The following is a 23,969-nucleotide window of genomic DNA, read 5'->3' on the forward strand; positions in this document are numbered from 1 at the left end:
CTATAGATTACTGTTTTCATTTAATGATTTGTCTTGAAGATCTTTCCATTTTATTCTGTGAATGCAGCATGGTATGACTCTATTCCATACTGTATATTATAGTCAACCATTTCTTATTTTTGTTATTGCTCATTTATTTTGATTCTGACATCACTGTTTACACACAGCCCTGAACTGAGTGTCCTTGAATGTGTCTCCTCATGCTCCTTTGCAAATAGATGTCTAGGAAAGATACTGAGAAATAAAATTTTGGAGATGAAGTTTGTGTTTTTTCCCCCCAGTAGGACTCCCAGGCTGCCCTGCAGTGAGGCCGAGAGTCTTATTCTTTAGATAGTCACGGATTAAAAGGGCGGTAGCTACAGTGTTTCCAGAAAGTTATCACTGCTCAGACTCCAGCATACAAAGGAAAGTCAATGCCTATCTCTTCACCACCAACATTTTCAGGAAAGAGGTGTTTTGATATACGTCCCAGAACATGGGGTGTCCTTGAGAACATGCAATGTGATTTCCAAAAAAGAAGTTGGTAGACAAGAGGGAAGCTGTGTTGGCTTTTCATCGCTGTGACCAAAATACCTGACAAGAACAATTTAGAGGAAGAAAAGTTTATTCTGGCTCACAGTTTTAGAGGTTCAGTCCATGGTTGGTCTACTTCATGATTTTGGGCTCAAGGTGGGGACAGGACATCATGGCAGAAGGGTGTAGCAGAAGAAAGCTGTCAGGCCATGGCATCTGGAAGAGAGAGAGAGACAGAGAAAACACAAGAAGTCAGGGTAAGATCTATCCCCAGGGCACAGCCCCATGACCCATTTCTTTCAGCCTCGCACCACCTGCACAGTTTTCATCCAGTAGTCCCTTCAGATTATTAATCCAGCAGAAGAATCGATCCATGATAAGGTCACAGTTCTCATGACCTCGTAATTTCACCTTTGAACATTCCTGCGTTGTCTAACGTGAGCTTTCAGGGGATGCCTCCTATCCAGACCATAACAGGAGGAAAACTTTCTGTGGGAAAGAAGGAAGTGGGTCAGAGACCTTTTTCCTCTGGAGTCTGTCCTCTCTGTACTTTGTGACTTGCTTGGCAAAATGAGGTGCTGGGGCTCATTTTCAGGGATATGAAGTCTTCCCTGAGACTCGCGTGTTGGAGGCTTGGTCCCAGTGCAGCGATGCTCCGAGGTGGGGCTTTGGGAAGTGAGTGGACCACGGGGCTCTGTCCTCACTGAAAGCTGAATAGACTGCTGGGAGGCAGTGGACACTGCAGGCGGTAGGACCTGGTCGAAGGAAGCGTGTCACTGGGGGCGTGTCCTGGAAGCGTATATCCTGTCCCCAGCCCTTCCCCTTTCTCTCCCCCTCCCCCATCCCTCCCCCTCCCCCATACCTTTTTGCCATGTTTCTGCCTTGGAGTCAGCTGACCATCCTAGACTGAAACATCTGAAACTGTGAGCCAAAATAAGTCTTTGCTCCTATTAAGTTTTTCTCAGGTATGTGTCACAGCCATCACAGCTGACTAGCACAGAAGGTCTAGAGGTGCCCCTTGCTCTGAAAGAGCACACTGGGTAGGGCACAGTTCAAGGTTAAAATATCATGGAGCAAGCAAATCAGGAGTGTTCTGCTTAATTCCCTTAAGCAGGAATCAGAGAGGTCAAAACTGAGAATTTGGGTCAATACAGAATGCAATTGTCTGGGGTCCCTGCACAACATCATTTGTGGCTCCAGAAAGATCACATTGGTAGGGAGCTTCTGGCTGTTAGGGGCGTAGGAGCCACTTCTTATGAGAAGCAACCAACACATGTTTGAAAAAATGCCTTAAATGATTTTAAAATCTCACGCTAGTACCAATGCTGTTTAACTTTTGCATACCTGAATGCACTCTTCCTAGTATAGTAAGTTGAACTCACTCCCTGAGCCACCCCCTCTTTTTTTAAATAATGAATGCAGCTCTACTTTTGCACTTTCTCCACTGCACTAAACAGGCTGCTGCATTTTTAATGTAAGATTAAAGTTGCAGAACCCTCTAATACCAAACTAAGTGACTGAATTTAGAAGCACATAACCAGCATAGTCTGTCAGCATGGTCTGACCAATCAAATTGCCAATATCCAAATAATGCTTTTTCTGTATGAAGTTTGATCAGAGAAAAATAAAATGTATTTATGTCTTAAGAGTCTTATTGGTGCTCTTCTCTCTTATCCTATTTGGATCACATAAGTTTTCGATTCCTATCATCAGTATTAGCTTTCCCCTTGCTAGCACGTACTGGTAAGTGAAAGCATAAACATGAGCGGTGTTCTGCTGAAATATGTCTACAAGTGTAAAATTAGGCAGTGAGAATATCAGTAGTGCCCCATTGGAACACAAGTCTTCATTCCAGAGCTCTGAATAGCTAAAAATGTAAGTTAATTGAAAAACAGTAGCAAAAAATGAAAGCTGCCATACATACTCTGCACTAGGCCTCACATCAAGAACTTTTCAATACTTTTTTTACTATTCCTATTAGGTAAGTTCTCATTCATTCCATCAAGAGATAAGGAAATGAAATGAAGAACAATGGAACGGGTACATTTAAATTTATTTGGTAATTAAAGAAATGAGAAATTACACTCCATTTATGTATGATCTATCAAAATATATAAATGCATTCTACTGTCATGTACAACTAATTAGAATAAATTAAAAAAAATAAATAGAAGGAACTAACCACAGAAACAGCAAGGAAAAGAGCTTTTCAGACAGGAGCCTTTGGATGGGAGTTGCAGGGAAGTGTGGTGCGTTCCAGGTCTAGACAGCCAACCACCATGGATTGAGCAGAGCATAAAGAGCTGAGCGACCACACTTCAAGTTGGAGGGGTAAGCAGAGACTAGGTCAAAAACCAAAAATCTGGTTCTTTTAAATGTATTGGAAGACCATTTAAAGTCTTTAAACAGAGAAGTAGTGTGATTTCATGTAGGTTTTGTGATCACTTTTGCTGACAGGTGGAGAACGAACGAGAGGGGAGGAAAAATTGAAGTTCAGAAATCAGTCTGGAGATTACTTACTGTCATTGAGGTGAGAGATGGTGGAGCCCAAAATGTGATGGGAAGAGAAATGGAGAATAAAAATGAGAGGCTGGGCCAGGCATGGTGGTGCATGCCTGTAACCCCAGCTACGTGGGAGATGGAGGAAGGAGGACCGCAAGTTCCGGGCCAGCCCTGGCAATTTAGTGAGACTGTCTCGAAATAAAAAGATAAAAAGGACGAGTGAGGTAATTCAGTGGTAGAGCGCTTGCCTAGCATGTGCAAGACCCTAGGTTGTATCCCTGTTTCTGAAAGAGAGAAAGAAAAAAGAAAGAAAGAAAGAAAGAAAGAAAGAAAGAAAGAAAGAAAGAAAGAAGGAAGGAAGGAAGGAAGGAAAGAAAGAAAGAAAGAAAGAAAGAAAGAAAGAAAGAAAGAAAGAAAGAAAGAAAGAAAGAAAAAAATTTGTAGTTGAATGGACAGAGTTTATGAATGAATTACACCTGGATGAGCGACAGAAGGAAAGGTGGATGATGCTCAGGTTTTCGGCTTCAGTAATGAGTGAATGGCGCTCTAGTTACTGAAATGGAAAATGTTGGGATGAAGAAAATAAGAAAGGGAAAGGTTTATGAAACTCAGTCTGGAACTCTGTTTTTTGTCATGAGTTTGAAATGTCTACAAAATATCTAGTACAAGTTCAAATGAGTGGTTTCATGTTCACATCTTAGAGGAAAAGTCTGGGCAGCAGATACAAATCTGAAATTGATCAGCATAATGGTTAGTATTTAAATATAAGGAAATTTCTAAGATTATTTTCAAAACTGGTATTTGAAAGGAAGAGGAGAGGGACCAGGACTGACTTCTGAAGAATGCTAACATCAGTGGTGGATGGAGGAAGAACCAACAACGAAGACAGAGGAGGTAAGATGGAAGGAAAACCAGGAGATGACACTGAACTGACAAAGAAAAAACAGTGCTCTGTGAAGTGGCAGGGGTTGTCTCTGTCCCTCCGAATGCAGGTAAGTAATTAACAAGAGGTTGTCAGGGAAAGACCCTGATTTGTAGCAGCTGCTGGTTATAATGGTGTAAATACTCTCACCAAGGCCAATTTCAAGCTACCCTGTCTTCACGGACCCTGAAAAGAAATTCACACAATTATCTGAGAATACCATACCTTTGGGCTCAGAACAGCACTGCTGCTGAGAGAGCGTGAGATAGAGACCAGGAAATGTGCACTGAGTTTGGCAACCTGCTTGTTGTCAGTAACCTCAATAAGAGTCATTCTGGATGGTGGGACAGAAGCCAGACTGCAATGAGTAGAGAGTAATGAGGGTAGCAAAGGAAAGTCAATCCCACGTTTCCTAAAGAAGTGCATGACAATAGCTAAAGGGAGTCAAATTTTAAAAAATTAAAAATAACACTAAAACTCATTGAGATTGAGAGTTTTACCCCAGTGTAGTCACACACGTGAAGAGGGCAGGATCTGAGCCTAGGTTGTTTGACTCTACAACTTATCCTTTATTAAAAGCTCCCTGGACCACAGAGATAAATATTTCTAAGCCACCTAAAAATCAAATTATAGATTATCCTCTTTTTGATACTTTTATGTATTTTCCAATTATTTTCACTGAGACTAAATCACTGAGTAAATATTGGAATGCAGCAGTGTAAGAAAGAATACCATTATCAAGTTCAACAGAAATAGCATATTACCAAACAGCGCCATCTAGCGTGAAATTTACTTCTAAATTATTTTAACTTTTTATTCCATTTTAAAGCTTATAAATCCACACTTTAAAATATCTGTGAACTAAAATACCTGAAGGTGCTATCTTCAAAACTTGCATTCATAGATTCTAATTCTTAGGTGGTTTCACAACATTAGATATGGGTAGGGACTGTGTCCCATGTTTGTATAGTGCTAAGTACACTGTCACAGCTTAAAAGATAAGGAATAACTGCAGGCACCAGAAAGTGATGTGACTTTTCTATAAAAAGTGAAAGGTTCTCATATTGAAGTTCAAAATGAATTATAATAATTTTTCTCTAGAATACAGTATGCAATACTGGAATAATTTATGTAGAGAATTGGTGGAATCTATTGGGGATGTTTTAGCCTTTGGTTTTGTAGGAAGAGAGATCTCTGTGATAAGATGAAACAATCTCTGGGCACACCTATAACACCAGCAGCTTGGCAGCCCAGCCTCAGACTTAATAGACCCTGTCTCAAAATAAAAAAAAAAGTGATGGGGATGTGGCTCAGTGGTAGCACTCCCTGAATTCAATCCCCAGTACCAAAAATAAATAAATAAATAAATAAACATTCTTAGTACAATAGGGTCAGAGGTGTAGATTCAATAGATACTAGAACCCCTATTTCAATAATTCTGTACTATTCATGTATAAATTCAGTAACAAGATTATAGATGTATCTTGGGGTTCTAGGATTAAATTATAATGATAATGGTTTTGAGTGAATATAAAATCTCATATTGATAGACATAACTTTTAAGACCATTAATCATAATATATTCCTTTCTCAATACTTACATTAAATAGAATTTAGTTAAGGTAGAAAGAAAGCAAGTTATTGCTCTTTGAAAATAGATATATTTGTGAGATAATTTGTGTATTAGAAAATCTGAGTGTTTATAGTAATACAACTTGAACTAATAGAATGTAGTCTAAAAAGAGCATACAAAAATCAATAGTTATCTTATTCAGCAGAAGTAGTATGTAAGAAAACATAAGGCAAAAAGATCCCATTTACAACATCATTTACAACTACAAAATATCTCAAAGTAATCTTAGAAGCATAACAGGCACTGTAACTCATTAGAACTGGACCACAAGCAGATTTGAACTGTTTGAAAGATGAGGACTGCATTATATTTAGTTTGGAGCACCTTCAAAATTTATCTTTTGTGAAAATTTGATTTATATACTTTTAAAAGTCTTATTAGTAGATGGATTCAACAGCATTCAATGTGTACAGTATCACTTGAATTTGCCAACCAGATCCCAGGAAATTATTTGATTAGACTGCCACCTACAGGTGACAAGAAGAGCAGAGTGCCCTGAAATAACATTTACCCACTACTTGGAGGAATTGCATAAAGAAGTGAGTGGTAAGGTTGCTGGATAAAATACATCAATTTGAATTTAAGTTAACAATGAACACTGGTTAGGATGCAGGACATGGTGGCGCACACCTGTAGTCCCACCTACTTGGGAGCTTAGTTGAATCCAGGAGTTTGGGACTGGCCTGGGCAACACGACCAGAGCACATCTCAAAATAAATAAGTACGTAAATAATCAAAAACAAAAGAGCTGGTGGTGGTTGCGCATGCCTGTAATCCCAGCAGCTTGGGAGGTTGAGGCAGGATGATCTGGAGTTCAAAGCCAGGCTCGGCCACGGTAAGACACTAAGCAACTCAGTGAGACCCTGACTCTAAATAAAATACAAAATAGAGCTGGGTGTGTGGCTCAGTAGTTGATTGCCCCTGAGTTCGGTTCCCAGTACCCACCCCCCCCAAAAAAAAACCTTGTAAATATAACTATGTACCAAATATTGCATGGGACATATCTATACTAAAAGATTATTCATACAATTTTAATTATTTTATCTAACAGTTCAAAAATCTAAAAAATTAAATAATAAAACTATTCACTATTATCTGAAATTCAAATTTCACTTGGAATTCTGTAGATTTATTTGCTAAATCTAGCAAGTCTTAAAAATTGAGCTGATAATGGTGACCATACTCTGCACTTAAACCTTTCAATGGTTTCTCTTTGGCCTCTGTCAGAGATCCAAGCTTCTAAATGTGGCAATTAGGGAGTTTGTTTGGCCTAGAATATAGAGCATCGGGTTTGTCTGTAATTCCAGCTATTTGGGAAGTATATACATGTACTTAGTTGTTTATGATAATTTCATTACATAGTTACATTTCTCCTTTGGACCTTTTGGTCAAAGTTATAATAGATTAAGTAATACATTACCTCAAGGAGAAAAAACAACTAGTGAGAATAAACAACCTATATAAAAACATTGCATTGAAAATCACATTGGAAAATATTTTATTTTCAGTTAATTTTGCATTCTTATTTGTTAATGAGAGAAAGATCCTATGAATTTAAATTATGCATTTATGAGTATGCGGGGGTATGTTATTCTCGCCATATGATTTTTGAGGTCTCATGTAATATTAAAATGTAGAGTCTCTTGTTCAGAAATTAAGAATTTCAAAGTCAGGGTAAAGAGCGCACACCTGTGATGTTGGATACTTGGGAGACTGAGGTAGGAGGATTGAAAGTTCCAGACCAGCCTGAGCAACTAGTGAGACACCGTCTCAAAATTAAAAAAATAAATAAAACAGGTTGGGGAGGTAGCTCAGTGGTAAAGCACCCCCAACTTCTGTCCCCAGTACCTCAGAACAAAACAAAACAAAAATTATTTCAGGATGGTAACAGTACAGCCTTCACCCAAGCGTGGGACCCTTCTGAGTGCAGGACTCTGGCGACACAGGTTACATTCTCTATTATGCATGTTTCTTCCCTAACTGAATTGATTTAGAATTGAAATTTCTCTAAGGAAACTCCATTTTTATCATACTGGCATTATGTGAGTGACTTAAAATTCATGATGTATCCAGATCTTGCTACGTGGAGCTACTGAATCAAGAAGAAAGTAAAGCTTACAAGAATGTGAACTCTGCAGCCAGTTCAAGGTCTGGCTTCATGGCCACCTCACAGGCCTCAAGGGGCAACTTTAGGAATCCACAGACTCCCTAAAATTCTAATCAAAGGTTTTGTGGGGTGGGGAGGGTTTACATGTTCAATTTTCAGGAGGAGAGCCTTCATATGATTCTCAAGGGGATATCAAGAACATAAAACGGCTTGAGAGTCCTTGTTATTAAATTCTCTTTATTAATTTAAATAAATTTCTGGCAAACCATGATCTCCTTTAAAAGTCCCTACTGGTAACTGACTTAAAAACTTTAAGGAAATGTGCAGAGTTTTAAAACTACTTTTATTTCAAAACATAGAAAAGAAACATGATGAGAAATATAGGATTAAACAAAAACAGCAAGATCCCAGTTAGAGCAACGAAATCTGAAAGGATCTACATTAAACCCTACATCCTATTTGCAGCTGTCAGAAAATTTGAGACACGGTGACATTGATCTTCAATTGTGAAGTCTTATGTAGTGCTATATAACATGTGTTGACTACATCATGTGCCGGGCCTGTCAGAACAATCATTTTCAGCCCTAACCCAATCCTCTCAACAGTTCCACCATCCCCGTTGTAGAAATGAGGAATCGAAAGCAGTAGAGGTTAAGAAATTTGACCAAGGACACACAGTGAATGTTGGGGACAGGTTTTGAATCTGTCAAAAAAAAAAATTTTTTTTAAGAAAAAGGTCAATATTCTTATGAAATTTATTTCTCCTCAATTATTTAGTTCACTTAGCCAGATAATAATACATTATACAGCTTTCATTTAATAGCTATGAAAGTGTAATAGTTGATTAGATAACTGAAAATTGATCATTCCAGAAAATTTTCCCAGTTGGCTTTCAGTCCTCTGTGGTCCCCACTCCTATTCCCCATCAGGCCTTCATTCTCTGCTCTCCATTTATTTACACTCCTTAGATAAACTAAGCCAAACCTATGACTTTGAATACTGAGTGTATGTTGATGATTTTCACATTCGTATTGCCAGTGTAGACCTTTCCTTTGAACCCAGAATCGTATATTCAGCTGCCTTCTCAACCCTCCACCTGGAGGACTAACCAACATCTCAGACAAAATATGGCTGAAATGATCTCCAGATTTTCCTCCTTCAAGATTCCACTGTCTTCCCCATCTCAGTAAATGGTGACCACATTCTTTTGCTACCTGGAACAAAAAACCTTGGAGGTACCTTTGTCTCTTTTCCTTCTTTCGCGCCCACTTCAAATCTTTTGGCCATAGGATCAGCTCAAGCTTCCAAATACATCCATGGCAACGTACCTCCAAAGTCCATCCACCTCCTTAACCCAAGTCACCATAATCTCTCTGACCCAGACTATGGCAAGAGTCTCCTGGATGGCCTCTCCTGAGTGCCCCTCTCAAATCTCTCAGTGCGGGGCATAGTGACCGGTGGCCTCAGTTGCTGCATTCTGAAATCCATCACTGTGTTCGCACTCAGGTTTCCCAAGAATGAATCACTGGGCACAGTTGGCCCAATCCTGGAATCTTTGGCTCAAGGATTCCCATTAGTTTTTGGGTTTTTTTGTTTTTTTTTTTTGTTTTTTTTTTTTTTTTGTTTTTCCATTTTGTTTATTTGTTCTAATTAGTTACACATGACAGTAGGATGCATCCTGACACATCAGACATAACACCCCATTAGTTTTTATCAAAATTTCAGAGAACTGCACCTCAGTCTAAGAGTCTTCCATGCAACTGTCCTGCCTTCTTCCTTCTGTGTTCACCAGGCCCAGACCTGCACTGCAGCCAGACGGCTCTCAAGATCTGTTCTGGCACCTTCCCCCGAGGCATTCCTCTTAATAAATCTCATGCATGTCTAATCCCATCTTGGCCTCTTGGAGGCACTGAACCGACACAGTCCCCAAATTCTTCTACTTGCTTCCACAGTTACAGTGCTACAGTCTCTTTACCCAGCAGCCAGAGGAGATCAAAGTGAAACTGAACTTACCAGCACCAGAAAGTATTAGATGCTCGGGACGCAACTTCCCTCCAGATCTCATCTCCTCTTTCCTGACTCGGGCACAGCCACACGAGACCGCTGGCCGCTTCTTCACCCACTGTGATTTAATTGCCTGGGCCCCTGTCTGTTCCTCTGGGGTGCTTTTGTCGCAGATAGAGACATAGCTAGGAAGAAGTAGATGTAGATAAGATAGATATATCTCGATCCTCTGCTCATTTAGGTCTGTCTTTCTCTTATCATCTTATTTTTTTCATTATATCATTTATTCATCATTTGAAATATTATGTATCTCTTTGCTTATTTGTTTATTGACTCTCTTCCCACAGGACAGCATGAGTGGCCAAGAAAACAAGACTTTTATCCACTTCCATATTCCTAACACCAGAAAAGTACCTGGCACTTAATACTGTTCAAATTTTGTTCAATGAATAAATTCCTACTAAAATCATTTATAGAGTTATAAAAATCAAAGGAATTTACAAACCTAAGTTTCCTTAAGAGCATCTGAGTTTTCTGAAGAATGAGGCAAGTAGAAAAATTGGTACCAACAGAAATTGAGGACACATGTCTATGTTTTCCTCATTTGATTATGAAAAAGTGTTGAAATTTTGTAATGCAATATTGCAACTATGTACTGATCACTAGCCTTTTTATTATAAAATATGGAATGGTATTTTGTCTCAGACAAGCTCAATCCACACTTAATTAGCTGGGTTATAACCAGGAAAGTGCTAAAATGCCAAGGGAGTGAAAATTGTCTTTCAGGACTCTCAGGAGTATAAGTGATACTAGGGAATAGATGGCAAATCTATTATTTTCAAGTACAGTGAGAAAAAAAAAATACAGGAAAACATTCAAGACTCTCCCTAGTGCTGAGAATACATGACAGTGAATTAACTTAGTGAGTATAATGAAGAGTAATTGCATGCATATTTGAATTTTTGTGAGATTTAAGGAACTCGGTTGAGGTTAATTTTTTTAAACTGCATGTCTTGGTGAAACCCAGGCTTACTCTTATACTTTTCTAGTTATGTTCTTAGTGAAGGAAAACATTTTAAGTATGGAATAATTACATTTAAAAAAACCTGAGACCCAAATTATAAGTCAGAGAGTCACAGAAATTTTCTCTGGTCTAATAGTCATGTACACACAAATTGCAGACTCTATGGCATGAAAATGGAAGTCACAAAGTACCTTTCTGGCAATCTGCCCTTCTCTTAATATTACACTTAGAGGTAATAGGCAGAAATGCAGGCGCTGGGCCCTGGCATTGATAAACTGCAGAGAAAGGTCAGGCTTATCCTGCAGTATTTTAATGGCATAACTGATACCACGTACACTACGTCATTCCTGTCAATTGGTTAAAAGGAACCAAGTAGAAATTACATTTCTGGGTTTACCACTAAGCTATTACACAAACTTGAATCAATCTTAATCCTTCCAGAAATCATGGCAAAAAACCAGAAGTATGCTGTAGAAATGCTATGTGTCACTATCTGGTGGGGACACAGGAAATACTTACCCTCCTGAATTGTAGTCCATAGTCTATGAGAAAGCATGACCCTGTTTTCACTTTATTTTGCTATGAGAATAAAATAAAATAAAATAACTATGACCCATTAAATGTTTTCAGATAATTAACACCTCCTGAATGCATTTATATCCGTTTCAAAAATCCAAGATACACTAGAATACATAGAACATTGGTCTAACAGAATATTGACTTAGAAGTAAAAAGCCCTGTGTTCCCACTTCAAATTGGCTGCTAACTAGCTTTGTGAGTTTGTGTGTATTGCAGAAACTCAGTGTTATCTACTGCAGCATGACAAATTACTCCAAACAGAATGGCTTGAAATGATAAACATATCATCTGGCAGCTTCTGTAGGAGTGTTTAGCAGAGTCTTCACCGGTGACTCAGGGATTCTCAAGAGGTTACAATAGAGATATCAGTTGGAACTTCACCTGCTGCAGGCTCGACTGGGCTGGAGGATCTGCTCACCAACATGGTTGTTGGTAAGAGGTTTCAGTTTCCCACTACACGGGCCTTTCCATAGGGTTGCTCCTGGTATGGCAGCTGGCTTCCCCCAAAGTGAGTGGCCCTAGAGAGAGAGCAACCGCACAGGGGCTGCAGTGGTCTTTACAACCCAAACTCAGAAGCAACGTGCCCTCGGTTCTGCCATATTCTGCCCTTCATGTGCACTAACCTGATGCTCTGTGGAAGGGGACAACACAGGAGTGTGGACACACAAGCAGGAAGCTCTGGAGGACATCTCAGAGGCTGGTTGCCACACTCTTCCTCAGTTTTCCATCTCTAAAGTGAAGGCTCTGAGCCACAGGACCTTTCAGGTCGGTGCCCTCCTCCCTCCCAGGTGCCACCTCCAGACCCTGCTTTCCCACTCTCATGTAAAAAGTCATACTCCTCTTAGCTTTCGGCCATTTGGCCGCACCAACTACTCTGCTCTTTGTCACATCATTCCTGGCCACCCCACCGCCCCGCCCTGTCGCTTGGCCCCTGGCTTACGGTTGTCTCTTTCACTCCAAGTCCTGCCATCAACCTAGTACTTTCACGTCCCCATGGTGACTCAGCCCAGCCCATGGTCTTCCAGTTCCTTGACTGCTTCTCCGTTTCGCCCACCCCACCCACACACCACACCCTGGATTTGTCCTCACCAACGCTATTCACCTTCATTAACTGAATTCAGTCACCTCACTCTCTCACCATAATTCTCTAGTCTTCCTATTTTTTAACCAAGAGATGGGTCCCCAAACCTGGTTGGAATTTCCAGAAAACTCAATTGAAACCCTGTGCTGTGGCACACACCTGTAATCCCAGCAGCTCAGAAGGCTGAGGCAGGAGGATCTCAAGTTCAAAGCCAGCCTCAGCAACTTAGCGAGGCCCTAAGCAACTCAGCAAGACCATGTCTCTAAATAAAATATTAGAAAGGGCTGGGGATGTGGCTCAGTGAAGTGCCCGGGTTCAATCCTGGTTAAAAACAAATCGAAACCTCAATTGAATATTTCTGTATCAACTTACTTCTACTTGCCCGTTATTTCCACTTCAAAGTAGACTTTAAGCTCCATCATTGGAACCACTTTCTGAAGAGATGCCTCAATGCGTTTGTCTCAGAGTCCTTCTTTCACACTTGCCTAGAAAACAATTCTCATTCTGACTGATTTCAAGTAACAACCTTATGCGTTTCTATTACCTACAACCAGGTTACTGAAGGCTGCTGAAGAAAATCCCATAACAGGCCTCACATTCCAGAGCTCCCCACGGCAGCAAGTGCTTCCCCGTCAGTGCTTGCTCACTCTCTCTCTCCCTCACTCTCCACTCCACCAAGACTATTTCAAATATTCCCCACTTTCTTCAAAACTGCACACACACACACACACACACACACACACACACAAATCTTCATTTGCTCTTTCACTTCCCACAGAAAACAGAATCCATTAGATGAAGACTCTGTCAGGGCCCACTCTTCCCTGCAGTAATTCCCTTCTTCTTTCACCCATTTCGACTTCCTTCTCTTACTAAAACTGTGCTGCCCAATCTAGTAGCGACTAGCCACAGGTGGTTATTGAACTCCTAAAATCCCAGCTAGTCCTGAATGATAAATATTCACCATGTTTTACACTAAGTTTCAAAGACAGCATAAAAATGCAAATTATCTCATTGATTACATGTCAAATGTATGGCCTCCCAGAAAGTAGGAGGGGACAGAACAGTTAGATTAAACTGAAATTCCTAAATATTCTACTCTGTGACCTGGCTTTATGAACTTACCTACTTTATCTAAATGACACACACAGTTTCCTTCATATATAAGGTTAAAGTTCTCACAGTTGAACAAATTATAACAAATGTTATCACTATTTACAAAGCAAAAAAAATGATTATATGCTGTTTTAATATTAACTATGTAATGAATTTTTTTATCCACTGACATTAAATGCAAATATTTTCTCCTTTATCTCTCTTACATTATAATGCTATATTCTACTATATAAGGTATACAGAATAAAAAACTATACCATCCTTTTAGTCAAATTTTGCATCCCTGTGACCAAAATATGCAACAAGAACAACTTAGAGGAGGAAAAGTTTATCTGGGGTTCACAGTTTCAGAGGTTTCAGTCTGTAAACAGCAGACTCCACTGTTCTGGGCCCAAGGTGAGGCATCAAGGGAGAAGGGAGGAAAGCTGCTAGGCTTAGAGCAGGGTCAGGAAGCTTGGAGGAGGGAGTCAGGGGCAAAAAGGTCATAGGGAAGATATACCCTTCCAGGGCACCCTCGCTGTGACCCACCTCCTCCAGTCATGCCCACCTGCCCACCCAGTCAGTCCATTCAGACTAGGATGGGCTGATTAGGTTATAGCTTACAATCCAATCATTTTAACTGAATATTCCACATTAATAGGAGCTTTTAGAGGATACCACATATCAAAACCACAACATTTCACCCCTGGCCCCCAAAATCTCATGTCCATCTCACAATATAAAATGCATTTAGATCATCTCCAAGACTCCCACAGTCCAAACAGTTTTAGCATTTTACAAGTCCAAAGTCTCCTCTGAGAGCTAAGGCAAATTCTTATGTGAACCCCTATAAAAATAAAAAGCAAGTTACACCTATCCAATACACAGTGGTATAAATAGTCCCACTCCAAAAGGGAGGGATATGGCATGGAAAGAAGGGATGGGGTCAAAGAAAGACCAAAACCCAGCCAGGCAAACAGGTCCTGACACGCTGCCCATAACTCCGTGTACAGCAACTAGGACATGATGTTATTTCCAAAGGGCTTAGGTTGCCCCACCCTGTTGACCTTGCTGGTTGCCATGCACATGGGCTCTTTTTAGCCTGGCTGTCTTGGCAGCCAGCAGATTTTCTTGACAGACAGTTCATGTAACTGGCATCTCTTAATTCCTGGAGTCTCCATTCCAGCTTTGACTTCGACTTCATGGCTCCACGCATTGCCCTCTCAGGGGCAGTCCACGGGGATTCCAGCTATACTACACTGTGCCTGGCCTCCCAGGCCTTCCTTTGAAATCTCAGTGGAAGCCTCATGACCCCTTCACTTTAGCATCCTGTATTCCTGCAGAACCAGTAGCACATGGATGAGGCCAAGGCCTGTTGCCTGTTGGTACAGTAGTACATGTATGTATCATGACTGCAGTGGCCACTGAGTGCCTGGGTGGCTCTGCATAATGAAACAACTTCATAGGCTCCCCTGTACCTGCTGGGTACACTCATAATCTCTTATCAAAGGGATTTTCTCTTTTGTACCCTGGAACCTGTAGTGGGTGTGGTCTTGCAAATTCTTGAGATGCACTTGAGGCACCTTCCCTGTTGTCTCTGTGTAAAGTACTTAGAATGCCTTTAAGGGCTATAATGTCTTCAATGCACCTTCCTTTCCTCCAGCTTTACATGAACTTTTCTGACCAAACTGCAAGTTTTAAAAATCCTGTAGTTCTGCTTTCTGCTCCAAATTCTCACAGCAAACCGGGTTAACAGCAGCCAGCAATACCCATGCCACTGACTGCCTGCTGTGTTGCCTTCAGTCTTCTGCCAGATTAATTAGTTCATCACTTTTAAATTTAGCCTCAGACAAAGTCTCAGGACAAGGACAAGATGTAGCCAAGTGCTTTGCCATAATATAACACAAGTGACCTCTAGACCAATTCCCAAGAGAATCCTCATTTCCCTCTGAATTTTCATGAGCATGGTCTGCATTCCTATCAGCATTCTGGTCTTCTGAGCTCCCACCGGAATCATCCACTAAACTCTGTTTGTAACACACTGAAGATTTTCCAGCTTGCAACTCTAAACTTTTCAAAATTTCCTCCTGCCAACCAGCTCCAAATGGTTCTGAACCACATGGTCAGTCAGGTTAGTCACAACAACAATCCCACTTCTCAATACCAACTTCTGTTTTAGTCAACTTGTGCATCTCTATGACTGAAATACCCAACAAGAACTTAGAGGAGGAAAAGTTTATTTGGGGTTCACAGTTTCAGAGGTTTCAGTCTGTAAACAGCAGGCTCCATTGTTCTGGGCCCAAGGTGAGGCAGCACATCATGGGAGAAGGAACCAGTGAAGGAAAGCTGCCCAGCTCATGGCAGGGTCAGGAAGCAGAGAGTGGGCAAGGAGGGAAGGGGTCCTAGGGAAGATGCACCCTTCCAGGGCATACCCCCCTCCCGCCTACAGTTACCACCCAGTCAATCCATCAAACTAGGATGGACTGATTGGGTCTCCACTGTCATAATTCAATCAATCATTTTACCTCAGAATATTCCTGCACTGACAGGAGCTTTTAGGGAACACCTCACATTCAAACCATAACAACCATGTGTAGTATTTCTATGTCAGACTAATAATGCTACTGATGCTTTTCATAGTCGAATAGAAGAGCATTTTCAGACTTTTAGCCCAGTGACGTCTGTTTCAGACCTTGGACCTCTAAAATATTAGGAAAATAGATTTCTTCATTATTTTGAGTCACTACATTTGTGGTAATTGGTTGTAGCAGCGAAAAGAAACTAATAGACCAGTTTTAGACTTTGAAAATCTCCTGACAGTTGTTACTTATCTGTTAATTCATATATGATCTCTATTTTTGAGCATAAATTATTAATTTTGATATGTTCAAACCCCTCAATATTTTTCTTAATGGTTTACCTTTTGGATCCTTCTTTAAGAAAATCTTCCCCCTCTGTATTCTCCTATATTTTCCTCTGTTATTGAAGCTATACAGATTTGCCTTTCATGTTTATGTCCTAAGCCACATGGTATTTGATTTCTTATATGTATAATGGGGAGAACAAGCATGATTTTTTTCCCCCATATAGCAGTCTGCATTGTTCCACTGGATTTTTAGTCTCTTCCTGCATAACCAGGATGTTTTGTTGCTTTGATTTTGCCACTTTCTTTTCTTTTTGAGTTGAAGTTCACATAACATAAATTTATCTATTTTAAAATGAACAATTCGGGCTGGGGAGATAGCTCAGTTGGTAGGGTGATTGCCTTGCATGCACAAGGCCCTGGGTTCGATCCCCAGCACCGCAAAAAAAAAAAAAAAAAAAAAAAAAAAAAAAAAAAAAAAAGAACAATTCAGTAGTATTTAGTATATTCCAGCCTTGTGCAACCCCTACCTCTATCTAGTTCCATAAATTTATAGTTGGTTTTAATGTCTAGTAGGATCAGTTCAACTCTACTGTAAATTTCCTCATAAATTTCCTCATCATTAAACAAAGACAACAATATAACCTACCTCATGTAGTAATTACTAATATTAAAAGATAGTAGTACAGGGTCTGGGGGTGTATCTCAGGGGTAGAGGGCTCACTGAGTAAGTATGATGCCCTGAGTTTGACCCCTAGCACCACACAAAATAGTATATATTAAGTGTTTAGCTAGTACTTGGCATTAGGTATTGTTATTGCATTATGGTTAGAAAACAATCTAGCTTCATATCACTCTCCTTTGCTGACACCATTGCCTCTTCTCAGTCTCTAAATCTTGGAGTGTCTCCATGCTCCTTATTTGAAACTCCTTTCTCCCCACCTACATTCATCCCAGTTTCTGCTCACATCCAGGTTTATGCATATAAAATTCCCTGCTTACTCTCTAATTTATACTTCCATCCCTGACATCTCCCATGAGCCCTATCCTGGTATATCCAGCTGCCTCTTCAGCATCTCCTCATGGATACCTAACAGGCATCTTACAGATTTACAGGCTTTTACAGATTGCTTCAAAAGTCCATTCCTCACCAGTATTTTTCCATATTTACAAATGGCACTGCCACTCAGAGCTATTCAGGCCAAAAAAAACTTGGCATCTTCTTGATTGTGCTCTTTCTCTCATTCTCATGCAATTTTCCAGCAAATCCTGTCCACTCTTTGGAATATATCCAGAAACCAACGGCTTATCACCACTTCCTCCACCACTCAAGTCTCCTTGACTCTTACTGGAATAATGTGAGCCTCAGACCTGGATTTCCTGCTTCCATTCTTGCCTTCCCCACACTCTGGTTTCCACAGAGAAGCAGCTAGAGTGATTTTTTTTTTTAAATGCAAATTGGATGTTTTTGTGCAAAAACCCTCAGATAGCTTCCAGTCTCAGAATGAAATTCAAACTTTTTATGCCCTTGCCCTATGGTAAAATACTATCATAATTACCTTATCCTAGCAGGTATTTTGAAAATTTGTAGAGAGCTACAGAATTCAGAGACAGTATTACACCCACTGCAATATAAATGGTATTTCCATGAAAGTAGGAATTATCTCTTATCCTATATAACTTTCAAATTTCTGGATAGATATTCATACAGACATATTTACCATTAATTGAGTATTTAATATGCAATAAAATTTCCAGAAATGCACTACTCTGTAATCTGAAGGGAGATGATGTATTATTTTGTTTGGAATATTATCAAAAAGTTGTTCACCACTTTGGAGAATCACATTACTCTTGGCAACTTCTCTGGTTATTTGCATCCCCAGTTTTGTAAATGTATCTGAATATACATGTGTATAGCTGCCACTTTCATTCAGACTCTACATAGAGTATAAACATCTGACCATTTCATGATGTCCTTTATTGTAATTAAGTCTCTAATTATGCTCCAAACACACATGATTGTCTTAAATAGCTCCAGATTCACTCTTTTAATCTCTGCTCTTTTGTCTGAGTGGAGGACTCTTTTGCCAGGTAACTCTCCCTCTCTTTGGTTCTGCCAGCAGGGGGTGCTAGAGGAAGATTGTGAGGCAGAAGAGGGTGGCTGGGACTGCCTCTTCCTGTTGTGTCCTGCTCTGGGTAGTTTCCTTAAAAAGTCATTGGTTGTAGCAGCAGTTGGCTCCAGTCTCCAGTGTTCTTTTTTTTTTTTTTTTTTTTTTTTTTCCTACTCTCAAAATTAGCCTTCAGATGCCCTACTAAGGTTTCAGAATCAGTTGGGCCGTAGCCCCCGCTCAGGGCCCTACTCCCAGCCTCTAGTTCTGAAAACACTAATGCCTTCCCTCTGTTCCCTGCTGCACATTTTCACCTCTGGACTTCAGTGTTGGCTTTTTGCTTTTCTAGTACTCCAAACTCCATGCAACACATATCTGGCATTAAATTCTCTCTGCTGAGAAAACTCATGTGGTGTCTGTTTTCCAACATGGTTCTGGGTCACAGTGGTCCCAGGAAGTAGACCCTCAAAAATGGAATTTAGGCATGTTTGGAGTATTGCCCACATTTGCTTGTGGAGTACCTACGGAAACCAGCAGCTTGGAGGACGAAGTGCCTATTGTACTTGACTGCTATGGTAGTAATGAACTGTGGACTAGAGTAGCCGCTTCTAGCAGCACTGAACAGAATACTGAAAGAAAATGATAAAATCAGTTTCAAACTCTGATCTCAAGTCACAAAGAACTAGGTAGTATCTGTAGTAGCCTTAAAACAATTGGCTGATATTTGTAGCTGCAAACTTACTGAAAATCATACACAAAATTAGTTGTCTGGGTTGCCAAATAATAAATTGAATTCACAGGTTAGCCATGTCTTTTATATTGTACTATGACATTGAGAAGGAGCAAACCGGAGACTCAGAATGGGGACCCCTGTGTGGAGTTGCACAATGTTGTGAGTTTTGAACTCCCAGGCCTCTCTGAGTCTCTCTTGTCAGTAAAAACAGCCTGCCCTCCCATGGCTGAGAAGATTAGATTTGCTTACAGATCTTGCATAAGCTTGCCCAGGGAAGTTGTCTTGCAGAGAGATGGCTATCCTCCTCAAGACCCACCCAGACCACCACGAATGACTTTAGACTCATACATAGAGTCAGATCTCAATATGCTCCAAGATACGAGTGCTAAGTTTAGCCCAGGAGGACATGGCATACATGATGAATTTCCAGATTTTTCTGAGAGAGACTAAAAACCTAGGAAATATGTTGACTTTTTGAGTGTTACTCTTAGGAGGAAACAAGTCAAAATTAGATCAGGCCACACGTACTTTTATGAATGCATTTATAAGCAATTCAAGATTCCATATGCATGAGCTAGTATGATTGGAAGTCCTATAACTGCTTGGTTGATTGATTGAACTTTGGATTCAGTGTTCCACAAAATTGACCAGTTCGACTATTCTTGGCATGGACATGGAGGAATGTAGACATAGATTAAAAAGAAGAATGTGAAGCTCATTTATCATTTATGACATGCACTGCCCATCCTCCACTACATCCTTCAAGAAAACTAAGAGGGCATCTGTGCACTAGGCCATGAGAAAGGTGTTTAAAAGGGATCGCTGGCATCCTTGAAAAGCTCTATCACGGGGGATAACAGTGCGCAAGGTGCCATTCAGATGACTGATTCTGGTGGAAGTGATGGGATAAAGGAAGGGATAGAGACCAAGTGGCTGCACTTAACCACCAGAAGCAAGGTGGGAGAAATCACTGTGATGGCAACAGAAGTTACTTCAATGTAAAACCAGGATGTCTTGGTCTGGCAAATCATGTACGCAGGAATGATACAGATGACCAGGGTGTTAGTCAACTTTGCATCACTGTGACCAAAAGACCTGATCAGAACAACTTAAAGGAGGAAAAGGCTGTCTCTTGGTTTCAGAGGTGCAATATATGGCACATGGTTGGCAGACAATAGCTGGGGGCCTGAGTTGAGGTGAAGCATCATGGTAGAAGGGCATGGCAAAGAAACGCTGCTCAGTTCATGATAGCCAGGAAGCAGAGAGCACACTCCACTCACCAGTGTCAACATAAACCACACAGGCATGCCTCGAGTGACCTACTTCCTCCAACCACATCCTACCTACATTTACCACTCAGTTCATCCGTTTAAGTGGATTAATCCACTGATTAAATTGCAGCTCTCATAATCTAATCATTTAACCTCTGAAAATTCTTGCACTGTCCCACAAGTGAACTTTTGGGGGACACTCATATCCAAACCACAACAGACAGCCTATTGAAGAATCACTAGATTGATATGCTAGTAAAATCTTACTAGGTCTGATGGTTGGAGATCTGCACCAAAGCACATCAATAGAGTCTACAGTCTAGGCTGACCTCTTAACGAGTATCTACACTTTGGGCAACTCATGGATCCAGGGTCTCTTGATTGATGGGGAGGACAGACTCTTTTGAGGAAAGACCCTACCACAATTCCACATGAATATACTATAAAATTTCTTCCAAGTGTTCCCCAAAGGGCCTACAGGCATTTTCTAAGATAAGTAGGTGTATGTATTACCATTTATACTTTTAGATTAAAAAAGAACCTTTGGATTTGAGAGGGATCAGAATTACTGCTCTATGTGGCCTGACCCTTGGCCTTCTCTCTAAGGGCATGCTCAACTGCTTTTTCTCCTAATCACCTGCCTACCCAGCCAGAGTGGCCTTCCTCAGATAAGCCAGACTCTCCCAAGAGAAGACACTTGCACTAGCTCTTCTCCCTGCCAGATTCTCCTCTTTCCTATCCACAGAGCTAAGTCCCTTCATTCATTCATATGGTATCTCTCCAGAGATTTCTCTGGTCACTTAACATACAATATTTATTTTATGGTACTGGGGATCCAACCCAGCTAGACAAGTACTCTACCACTGAGCTATACCTGGAGGGAGCCCTGGCTACCTAGTTTAAAATAAAACTTCCCAAATCATCTTTATCCCCTTACCCACAGGCATCCTGTTCACAGCGTTATTACCATGTGAAATTTTATTACATATATGTTTGTTATTGGTTTTTCTCACTAGGATACAATCATGTGTTCATGTATATGTGTGTGTGTGTGTGTGTGTGTGTGTGTGTGTGTGTGTTGGGCTATTATTTTGGTTAAAGAATGAATGTTAAGTCTTCAGAATTAACTTCCTTGGATTTCCTTTGTTGCTTGGTACAAAATCAAATTTTGTAAATGTTCCACATATGTTTGAAAATGTGATTTCTTTGATGAGTATAAATCTCTCCATTATATTTTCTTGGAGCTTATTACTCACATTATTCAAATGTCCTAGATCTCTGCTTATTTTCTGAGCTTGATTATGTGAGAGGTAAACTCTGCAAGTACAATAGTTGATTTACTTATTTCTCCCTGTAGTTCTGCCAGTTATTGCTTTACATATTTTGTGTCTATACCAATAAGTATATTTATGAGCACAAACCTTGTTTTCTTGATCTATGATTATTTTACCAGTATGTTGTATCTTTCTTTATCCCTTGTGATATTTTTTCAATTCTATTTTGTCTGACACAATTGTTATCCTGATTATTTTATTCCTATTTCTCTGATCTTTTCCTATTCATTTATTTCAGTATGTCTCTTCCCTTTTAAATGCATCTGTTTTAGAAAATATAGTGCTATTTTTAAAATCCAATCTATTCATCTTTTAATTGGTGACTAAATCTATAACTATTATAACAGAAAAACCTATTTTGTTTTCTATTTTTCATGCTTCCTCTCTAGTATCTTTTTTCTTTTTTCCTACATTCCATTGGATTGAGCAAATTCTTCTTGTACTGAATTTGAGTCATACTTTGCATTTTTATTTTTCTGGTGGTTACCCAGAATTAAACATTTCATTCCCTAGCTTTCTTTTCTAACTATTAAATGTGGTTATGCAAATAAATTCTGATCAATTAAATGTACAGAAGTGTGATACTTTCAGAAAGTATTTGTTATAGGAGAAAAAGTACTCTCTCTCTTCCTTGCTTCCTTCTGCTACTGCCTACAGTTGGTAACTAGACCTCCAGCACCTGCATAGGACCATGAAGTGCTCCTGAACATGGCAGCCCTGGGTGGTGGTGCAGAAAGTCAAGGGTGTGGCTCCCGGAAGTCATCATCCTGCTCCTAACTGCCTACCAGGCAAAACTTCTTTTCCTGAAAAAGAAATGCACTTCTTTAAGCCACAATAATATTGGATTTTTCTGCTTAGCTGGCCCTAACAGGTGCTGCTCATTTTCTGGAGCTGGGGGAGGGGGAGGGGGTACAGTCAATTTGTGGCACTGGGCCTCCCCTCTAAGCTTCTTCCAGTCCAGCTCTCAGACACAGATCTTCTTGAAAGGAGAGCCGGAGACAAAGACCTGACTGTAAGAAGTTCACTTCAGACCACAGGAGTGAGGAGGTGGGGAGGACAAGAGGGAAGACAAAGATGCCCGCTGCAGTCAGTAGGTTGGGGCCTCCTGAAATGGGTTCAGAGCACCTCTTAGAACTGCTTCTCAGAATTGCCCGCCAGTAAGGCAGGACTCTGGGCATTCGTCCACCACATTCCATCCCGCATTGGCTAAGAATTACCCCAATGGGGGCTAATTCCATCATACTTTCAGAATGAGCAGGCTCTCACGGAGAATTTTCGGTGGCAGAAATTCTGCGACGGTAGCGTGGGGTTGAGGTAAGATGCTGTCACCATGAGGTGAGTCTGAGCTTACACAGAAGTGCCCACTGCAGCTGCCATCAGGGAATGTGACACCGGACACCAGAGTTTTAATAGTTTTTATGTAATCTTCTGAGACCCACCAGCTTCCTTCTTGTCTCTGTGGCAACTGCAGAATTGCATCCAGAAGCTGAAACCGTGGCCTGTGCTGATTCACCCTTGTTCAGCTTCTCAACTTCTGAAACCTCTCATCTCTGAGGGCTCATTTCAATGAATTTCTCTTCTATTTCCTAGTCCTACGATGCAGGGGGTCCTCAAGTTTGTATGTTTGTAACCATTCTGTCTTCTTTTTTTTCTTTGACTGTACCAATAAGCGAACTATCTTATTCTTGTAGTTCAATTGCCGACTTTTTTTTTTTTTTTTTTGTACCTGAGATTGAACCCAGGGGCGCTATACCACTGAGTCACAACCCCAGTCTTTTTATATTTTTTTACTGTGAGACAGGCATCTCGCTAAGTTGCTTAGGGCCTTCCTAAATCATTGAGGCTGGCCTTGAACTTGGGATCCTCCTGTCTCAGTTTCCTGAGTCTCTGGGATTTACAGGCATGTGCAGGCTTTCAACTGTCACCTTTAAGAGATGATTCTCAAATCTTTATTAGCAGCCCAGATCTCTTTTCGCTCTTCAGAGTTCCTATAATCCAAACTTCCTAATCCAAACTTATTACCTGAATGAATCCAGGAACTCCAGACAGCCCCAACTCATCCTGTGTTCGTGCCTTACGTCTTCTGCAAAATCTGGTTGATCTTACCTCAACTTAGAAGTCTACCATCTTCTTCCTCCTCCTCCAGGTTAGTTACTCCTCCATGTTATACTCTATTGTCTGAACTTCGACAAAAGCA

At 40.5% G+C, this 23,969-nt stretch overlaps 1 protein-coding gene across 1 annotated transcript in view; it reads right to left on the bottom strand.

Moving 5' to 3' along the window:
- Positions 1–836: 836 nt before the first annotated feature.
- Positions 837–23,969, bottom strand: part of LOC124985011 (uncharacterized) — a 28,300-nt gene continuing 5,167 nt past the window's right edge. Inside the window, exons 2-3 of the mRNA XM_047553320.1 lie at positions 9,691–9,866; positions 837–1,002 (exon numbers count right to left, since the gene is read on the bottom strand). Of these exons, the coding sequence (XP_047409276.1) occupies positions 959–1,002; positions 9,691–9,866 (220 nt within the window). The 3' untranslated portion in view covers positions 837–958. The remainder of the gene's footprint in view (positions 1,003–9,690; positions 9,867–23,969) is intronic.

Source organism: Sciurus carolinensis, chromosome 5 (genome assembly GCF_902686445.1).
Source record: "Sciurus carolinensis chromosome 5, mSciCar1.2, whole genome shotgun sequence".
Lineage (NCBI taxonomy): Eukaryota > Metazoa > Chordata > Mammalia > Rodentia > Sciuridae > Sciurus > Sciurus carolinensis.